This window comes from Harpia harpyja, chromosome 12 (genome assembly GCF_026419915.1).
Source record: "Harpia harpyja isolate bHarHar1 chromosome 12, bHarHar1 primary haplotype, whole genome shotgun sequence".
Classification (NCBI taxonomy): Eukaryota; Metazoa; Chordata; class Aves; order Accipitriformes; family Accipitridae; genus Harpia; species Harpia harpyja.
Window position 1 is genome coordinate 45,431,271 of NC_068951.1, and position 8,882 is coordinate 45,440,152.

Sequence of the window (8,882 nt, forward strand, 5' to 3'; positions counted from 1 at the left end):
AATAAATGGCTAGGGCAGTGTGCCTGTGCCTGGAACACTGCTGCTCTGTCCCTCCCATCTCAGAATGTAATGGGGAAAGTTGAAAAAAACTTCCAATAAAGGTGAAGCAACTTCTGTATGAAGAATAGCTAAATATACTAATGTTCTTCAGGCTAAAAAAAGGGAGAGCTGAGAGGAGATATGGGAGAAACTATGAAATTAGGTATCATGGGGAAGAGGGGGTAGGACTGGCTGTGCACTCTTCCTTGCAGGCAAGAACTAGGAGGCATCAAACAAAAGGAACAGGTGGCAGGGTCAGAACAAAGGAAGTTCTTCCCACAACATGGAGTTAGACTATGGAAGGGATATTGTGATCCAAGAAACAACTGGACAGCTTCATGGAGAAGGAGTCCCTCAAGAAGAGGTCAATGCAGAGGTGGAACCTTTGTCTCAGGAGGTCCCTGGAGTACAAAGAATTGTAGGCTGGGAAAGTCTCTCTGTAAGCCTCCCGTATTCTTATACTCTCTGTTTTCAGTGTCATCTTCTACAGCCATACTGTGTTGTTACATTCCCTCTGGTGAGAGTGACTGGAGGAAAATTGATAATGGATTAGTTAAGAAGGCAAATCCCCACCATGCTGAGAAATGGCTGTGAATTGCCCTTTCTCACTGAATTCCTGGTGTGAAGCAGGGTATCATGGTGTCCAAGATAACTCATAACACCTCAGACTAGAGATCCACAGTACTCTCTTCTTTTGCCTGTTACTTTGACCCTACACTTACCTGCACAGCAGTGCTGCTGAATACAGCCATCTGTCAGACAGAGTCAAGAAAAGAGACCTCACCATGAGATTCACGAATCTCTTTTGTAACAGAGACTCTCTTTATAGAGAGCATTTTAATCAGAGCAGGTCTGGAAGAGAAATGTCCTCGCTTTTCCACGTAACGTAAACGTACTCGACAAAAGTTAGACTTGTGATGTTTCCATCTGATAAACCTCAAAGGAAAATACACACAACTGCATTACAACTGAGCTTGTACCAGCAGTATTTGGTGATCCCCAGTTGGAAAGCTGACTCAGGAGAGAAAATACTTTGCCTGAGAATACCCTCTTTTTAAATGGAAGCTGTTTTACAAAAATAAACATGAGAGTTGAATTTCACTTATTTTATTCCACAATGAGGGGTTTCAGGAAGGCTAGAAAGGGAGTCAGGGCTTCGTAACATTAGTGGGGGGAATGCCCTTCATTCTCACCTTCTTAGCGAGAGATGATGCATCTGAGGGCTGCTTCATGGAACATAAAAGGGAGCATCCCAAGGTAAGGAGGGTTGTCTGCAATATTCATATTCTTTAGACAGTTCCATCTCCCTGAAAGAAGAAGAACATGGAGGTAATTTAGTGGCTACTATTCCTGTGACTTTCAAAGGTTTTTATTATTTCCCAGTGGCTATTGCAAGCTGTCAGATAAACACCATAGATATGGACTGAGATCATATCTTCAGCACCTGGCAACACTGTAGGGTTTCAGCTGTACTTTAGAAATCATGATCATGGTGCTGAACAAAGGCTAGTTTAGTTTTTCAGATTGTCAGTTAGTCAGGTGTATATATAACTATTATCAGTACACAAAATAATGAAAGAAAAACATCAGTTGCTCACCCCACAACATCCGCAACATTGGCAGTCCCCACAGATTGTTCCCAACAGGCCATTCACCACCTGAATGCCACAGAGCACTACCTGGATCCCACTCATGACGAGCAGCAAGGAGAAGAGGGTTAGGTTCCACGGGACTATGTTTTCGGGTGACTGACATGCATTCCACAATGTGTGGTTAGCGAGGTAATTCCTGGGGGTGGGAACAAAACAGTTATGAAGACGATGTTAGCTCACAGAGAGGAAGTCTGTCACAGCTGACAAGTTGTCGCTGTTGTGATACGGCTGAGGTTCTGTTAGCTTCAGTACTGCAAGAAAGAATTTCCATTATCACACTGGTGCTAGATATCTGGAACATGATTTTGTTTTAGTTTCTACATCAATTGAAGCAATTGATTTGAAAAGACAAGGCATCAGAAGAGAACGATCAGAGATGAGTATGTGTTTGATACAATTGAACAGATTCTGGTATTTTGGGAAGAGGAGGTCTTAGCCAAGCATGTGCCAAATGCATGTTCATCTGTGCCAATGTCTTTTGTCAAAGGCATCTTTGCTACTGATGTTGCGGTTCTCTGCCGGATGAAGCAGAGCTGACATCTGGCGGTGTGTAATAGAATCATAGAATGGTTTGGGTTGGAATGGACCTTAAAGATCATCTAGTTCCAAGCCCCCTGCCATGGGCAGGGACACCTTCTGCTAGACCAGGTTGCTCAAAGCCCCATCCAACCTGGCCTTGAACACTTCCAGGGATGGGGCCGCCACAACTTCTCTGAGCAACCTGTTCCAGGGCCTCACTACCCTCACAGTGAAGAACTTCTTCCTTATGTCCAATCTAAATTTACCCTCTTTCAGTTTAAAGCCATTACCCCTTGTCCTATCACTACATGCCCTTGTAAAAAGTCCTTCCCCATCTTTCCTGTAGGTCCCCTTTAGGTACTGGAAGGCCGCTATAAGGTCTCCCCAGAGCCTTCTCTTTTCCAGGCCGAACAGCCCCAAGTCTCTCAACCTGACTTCACAGTAGAGGTGCTCCAGCCCTCTGATCATCTTTGTGGCCCTCCTCCGGACTCGCTCCAACAGGTCCATGTCCTTCTTATGTTGGGGGCCCCAGAGCTGAACACAGTACTGCAGGTGGGGTCTCATGAGAGCGGAGTAGAGGGGCAGAATCACCTCCCTCGGCCTGCTAGTCACGCTTCTTTTGATGCAACCCAGGATGCGGTTGGCTTTCTGGGCTGCAAACGCACATTGCTGGGTCATATTCATAATACACCCACAAAGCATACCCCTACAGATACGGGACTCACAGGGTCTCCTCGGGAGTGTGGCACCGTCTATAACTCCTCCGTGGCAGAGACCCCAGGCTTTTACTTGATTAGGGTATTAGATTTTTGTGGTTGCACATGTGTACGTGTGTGTGTGTGTGCATACATTGTAATAAGAACGAAACAGGTGAATTATCAAAACAGTATGATAAAAGATGAATAAACTCAGTTTTCCTTAAAAAACATCAAATGCTACCAGACCAGTTACCTCTTGCCCACCAAGCAGAAAAGAACCTTTCCTGTTCTAGATGCCTCATCTAAAGAACAGCAGTATTAGATAAAAGTATTTCCTGTAATTTTTACCTTCACATTTTGATTTAATTGTGGACGGCTTAACCACTTACTACATTTCCTCTGCATATTCTTAATGCTGTTTTGTTTCCTGTGTTCCTTGACTGTAACCAGAATTATGTTTGAAACAGAGCATATTTTTCCAAAGACTCCCAGAATTAGACCAAAGCAGTTGGTTTCCAGCCCTCACTGGCCCATGAAAAAATGATGTGTAACATACAACATTATACTTCTTTTTTTCTTTTTTTTTGTTTTCAACCTGAACTATAATTTTGTGGTGTATTATGCAAGAAACGCTGGTAGGTCACTCTCGACTGAGGAAGACTGCATTTAAGATCCTCAGATGATGAGGGGTTTACTGCACCCCTTGTCAATCTGTTCTGATCACACCTGCTCTCCTTGGTAACACATTGCATCCTGTTTTCAGTTGAACCTTTGCTGACTTCAGCCCTGAGCAATTGGTCCTTTGCACCACCTCACTGAAAATGATAAATATACATGACAGCAAACGTGTTTGAGTTGCAGAGTGTGGGGAACAGACAACTTCCAAATTCCATAACCAGGTTAAAACGACACATAGATACTAATTATTTGAATACCATCAAATGTCAATATAAGATGTCATGCTATTCATCTAGGTGGAATTTATCCCTGTATACTGCTTATCATCCCAAGAATAACCTAGAAGGCTGTGTGTTTCTCTTTATTGGCTCCTTTGAAACTCAGTAGCTTGGATTGTACTTGCTATTCTTTACATCCGTGCTCTTGAACCTTATTTAGTATTGCTGTGCATTGCTGGGTCTTTTAAGACCTTCTGTGTTTCATACAAACAGTATAATTCCCATTTTTATACAATGGATTTGGAAGTTAAATCATATCACAAACTTAAAACATGTATAACTTTTTTTTCTGATTGTCTTGTCTTACCCATCCTGGAAAGGATAGGTCCACTCTGTTCCATTGTAACATTTAGGGCCTCTGTTTAGGGCTACTGCTGACAAAACAAAGCAGTATCCAGCTCCCAGAACTCCAACTGCAGCAAATATTATAGAAGAAAACATCTGATGAAGAGAAAAATAATGTTATTTTTGTTCTCATTCAAACAATGAAATGTACCCTATTAATGCGAATGTACGTTCCCTAAATTCAGCTCTTAACAGTCAAAATAGTCAACTTCTGAACAGCTAAAATATATTAGTTTGCAATTACATAATAAATGTATAACGCATGCCTGCACTGGTGTTTAAAAGCTTTAAAAGAATGAGCACGAGAGGGGTGGATGCTGACACAGTAGATGGCACTCCTCCCCTTTAGACAGTATTTATCCAATAGCCCTCGTTGTTCAAGGTCCTGTGTTTCACTGAAGTGGATGTCTTTCTCAAGAGATTACAAGCAAGACTGAAGCCTTGGACCACTCAAGGCATTAAAAAAAAAAATCTACAGTACCCGTTACAAGTTAGCTTTGATATCTTGGTCATATTTGGACCGAGTAATTACGTTTTTCCTTCCTGAGTCTCCCCTTCAGGGTTCATGTTCGTATGCTTTATCTCCTCACAGGTATTTGTCATCATTAGCTCCAACAGTGCAATTGGAGTGGATTGGAAAGGATGTCTTTATTTTTCTGGCTTTCCATTACAGCATTTTCATATATACTAATATGTAAGTAAATAATGCAAAAACTAATGCCCTGCTTGAATTCTGAAGCACTTGTAGCTGTAACAGTTTATGAGTAGAGGTAGTATATTTTATCGGATCAAAGTGGTGTAGGTGGAGGAAAAACAGAAACGTACTTTCAGGTCTGTGAGCTTTTATTCAAACCACATCACAAGACTCTTGCCTTGAGGGTTGACATGCATTTTTATGTTGATATATCTGATGGGGCTAACTTAAATGTTAATGTTTATGTAGTAGATATAATAATGGTGTTTCTGCTAACATACAAGAACAAATCCAGTTCTCAGTCATGCTGTGGTAAGGCCACCAGGACTCTTCTAGTACGGTGTACTTAGTACTTGTGACTCTATTAATATTCCCAGTCTCTCAGTCAGCTGTGCTCTAAAGTGAGTTGTCAACAAGGTACCGCACTGCAGAACGTAGGTTGCTTTCTGGGCAGCACCGTGCGTGCACGGTTTAGCTTACCCATGCCAGTGAGTGCTCACAGCTGGTTTGTCCCCGTGTCCCCCCGCCGTGTAGAACCATGTGCTCAGTTCAGCTGCATTGCAGAGGTGTGAGTGACAGCCTGGCAGCAAAGCATCAGTAGTTTGGTAGTTGCTGAGTTATACATGGTCTTCAAAGCTAAACTAAGATATGTTTACTGCTAACAGAAAATTGATAATACAATATGGTGGAGAGAAATATGTGGCTCCATTTCCCCCTCCTCGAAGTTCCACCTGGTTTGTTGGGATTGCATGAAGACAGCATCAAAGACGGGATTTAGGGAAGGCTCTTTGTTAACATCACAGTCATGATTCATTTCCTATTTGTTTTTTCCTTTTTTTTCAATTGAAAACATGTTCCCTTATAAAAAAGTGTAATGATCTACTAGAGCCAAACAACTTATTTCAAAAGCACAGACTTTCCTAGTAGAAGTATATTTATTTTTTCTCTAATCTCATTTTTAAACTAAAATGCTTGAAATGTTTACTAGTGTCTGACGGTATCCATTTGAAACTTTTCACTTGTGATGTGAAATGAAGCTATAAATTCAAAGTGGAGCCTGGTCCCCCTGGCTTTAAGCAGGAGGTGGGATTAGGTGACCTCCCGAGGTCTCTTCCAACCTGAAATTTACTCTGAACCTAATGAGATACTCGCAGCCCATTGCATGGGTCTGCAGTGAGCTGGGAATGTAGTGCCCAACTGTCAGAGTAATTTTAAAAACTGCCAACAAAAAATGGCTAAAGAGAGAACTGTTGTGCTCTGCAAAACAAAGTGCAGATCTTTCAGAAATTAGTTTTAATTGTGATACCAACTGTAAGTACCTTGTGATGGCAAAACACAACAAGGCAGTACAGTTGGGGTACCTGTGGCACAACATCAAAGGCATAATACAATTTTTACAGCCTGCTATTTCTACTTTCCAGCACTCAGACAAATGGCAGGGCTTTGTGTCCTACGCTCTGGACCCCATCTGTCTAGTCTCTCAATGACTGTGAGCAGAAGATACGTATATCGTATCAGTAACAATTTAGCTTTTACTTTTTTGCCATGTTTCTTCTCACTTACCGCAAACCTCTTTCCACAGCTTTCATTACCACAGCATCCACAGCAATCATTATTCTTAAGGCCCAAAAATACCAAGGCAGGAAAGATCATCTACCAATAAAAGAAATAAAGTTTGAATTGGGATGAATTCTAGTTACATTTGCTTTTAAATATCACAGTTCTATGTCTTTCTTTTTTATCACTAAATTAAGTTACTTACTGATGGATGATTTGTAACTTATTTGTTTATCAAAGAAGTATTTGCAGTGTTGGAACCTGCATTTGAGGTCCTGAGGAAATTCAACAATGCAAAGTCATGGCATGGGGGGTGGGGGGATGGGGGGGAAGGTGGGAATGTCTGAATTTATATACTCACCAATACACCAGATCCCAAGATCCCTCCGAAGTACCAAACCTCATTTGTAATGTGTACGTTGTTTTCAACCACTTTTCCTCCAGGGAAAAACAACAAAATGTTAGCGAGGGTACATAGCACAGCCAGAGGGATAAGAGTGGTTCCCAGGCACTTAGCACAACCTCCCGTGCACATGGTTTTTTAAAGAAATGGCAAACACAATTAAAGGCAGAGGAAAAATCTGTCAGACGTCCTCAGAGCTGTTTTATAAAAAGATGTTTCTCGGTGTACAATCCAGTTTCTGCTGTGCCTTTAGAGGAGCCGAGCCTGTAGAATGCTCCCTTAGAGATGTTGCTGCAGACGATCAGAAAGGCACTGTCCTGGTTATTTATACGTTCTTGCAGGCATGATGTCAATTTTCTGAACGTCCGTAAATGAAATTATGTTCAGTGCAGCCTCTCATTTTACTGTAACCACCAGTAACCTCTGTTAATATTTTACTAATGTGGATGAGACACTTCATTATCTGGGCTCAGGTCATGGGTAGATATCCTTCTTAGTTCAGGATCATCGTTTTTACGATGTATGGTCCTTCTTCACAGTACAAAATACTTTGTAAAGACTGACATGAAAACACATAGCAAACCAGCTGATGTTAATAACAGCTGTGTGCAATGGAAAAGTTCTAGTGAATTTTCTTTGGGTAAGTTGAGCTAATCGTTTGTTATTTTGAAGCACTCGGACAATAGATTTGCAATAGGTAATGAATTATTATGGAGGCAGTGCTTTGCAGCTGGTATCTCTGAATAAGGAAGGGCTAATGATCAAAAAAAGTTGCAGTGAATTTGCTCCTTATGTTGTGTCATTTTGTGTTCTCTAAGGATAATGTGTTCCCTCAAAGCCCAGCTTTTCATCTGCAGTCAGGCAAAATTTCCACTTAAAATTAGGCTGCATGTGGCAGACAGACTCCCGAGCTCAAGCAGAGCCTCACTGGCTTAGCATGCAACATTTTATTCAAGCAAGCACGTCTTTTAAAGCAGGTTCTGCAGCTCTTTAACAGATACTGGATACCTTCTCTTTCATATTTAGACTTAGTATATTGTCCTGTAGAACTTATGTTAGGATGATTTTCACACCAATCTTCATTCCTAGCAAATAGTGATAGATGCAATTCCATTGCCATCCCTGTGTGGACATGTGAATTCCATGTATTTTGAGATGGACAACAGTTTCCACTTTGCTCAGAGGGTAAAGCTCAGGAAATTTTCATTCAAATTTGAAATAAGCATCGTTTAAAGATGTTTGAGGCTTTGTTTTGGTCCATATAGTGGATCTCTGCTGAATCTTCAAAGACAGGCAGCCCAGAAACATCTAAAATTTTACCCTGTACAACCACAAAATCCCATGAAGTACATGATACCGAACTGTCCAAAGCTGTCTGGAACTGTCCAGAGCTATGGCCTCAGGTTAAGTGGCAATGCTAAATAAGCTGGTTTTTGCAGCCAGCAACCTTATAGAAATGACACAGCTGAAAGAAACCCAAGTCACTCTTCATCTAGACTAATTCCCTGATCTGGTTCATCACAAGCCACACCGACAATTGTGTGGATACAAGGAAGCCAGGAGAGCAGGGACCGGGATATCTTGAGCCATCACTGATGCTGAAGGAATGTATTTGCAACCAGAGCCTGGCCTGTCAACTTCAGGCTTCTTTGCGGAAACAGAAGGATACGAAGCAGTTTTATCAGACTGGAGGGCCAGACCTCATGTTTTTAGGCAAATACCTTTTTAAGGTGACAGTAGTAATACTAGAAATCCTATTGAATTATATATGCAATGCTTGTAGTTGTGAGGTGCAATTGGAAAGGTTGTCAACTTGCGCGAGGGCTCTCAAATGCCTTTTTTCCCGAAGGTGCCGATAGGATTGAACACACACAGGTACTGTCTCTGGCAGGTAGTGTGTTTGGGGTTCTGCTGTAAAATATGCATCAGACTTAAAGAAAAATAGTTACCAATAATTTAGGTGTGGCACTGGGTACACATTGTTTTCAGTAGCTGAATTCTGTCTAACTTCAGGCAGAA

The 8,882-nt window shown here is 41.6% G+C and overlaps 1 protein-coding gene across 1 annotated transcript; it reads right to left on the bottom strand.

The window, feature by feature from the left end:
- Window positions 1-1,124: 1,124 nt before the first annotated feature.
- On the bottom strand, window positions 1,125-7,242 carry TM4SF4 (transmembrane 4 L six family member 4). The gene is made up of 5 exons (XM_052802775.1): window positions 6,822-7,242; window positions 6,467-6,556; window positions 4,172-4,305; window positions 1,638-1,827; window positions 1,125-1,346 (listed from the first exon to the last, which is right to left on the bottom strand). The coding sequence occupies exons 1-5, from the start codon at window positions 6,993-6,995 to the stop codon at window positions 1,329-1,331; spliced, it is 606 nt and encodes a 201-aa protein (XP_052658735.1). The 5' UTR covers window positions 6,996-7,242; the 3' UTR covers window positions 1,125-1,328.
- Window positions 7,243-8,882: the final 1,640 nt, after the last annotated feature.

Excerpts from the sequence above, each read along its gene's own strand:
- TM4SF4 (XM_052802775.1), bottom strand. The coding sequence starts at position 6,995 with ATGTGCACGGGAGGTTGTGCTAAGTGCCTGGGAACCACTCTTATCCCT. Across the intron at positions 4,306-6,466 it reads GCTGTGGAAAGAGGTTTGCG|ATGTTTTCTTCTATAATATT; the intron begins GTAAGTGAGAAG and ends TCTCTTCATCAG. Across the intron at positions 1,828-4,171 it reads ACCTATCCTTTCCAGGATGG|GAATTACCTCGCTAACCACA; the intron begins GTAAGACAAGAC and ends TCCCACCCCCAG.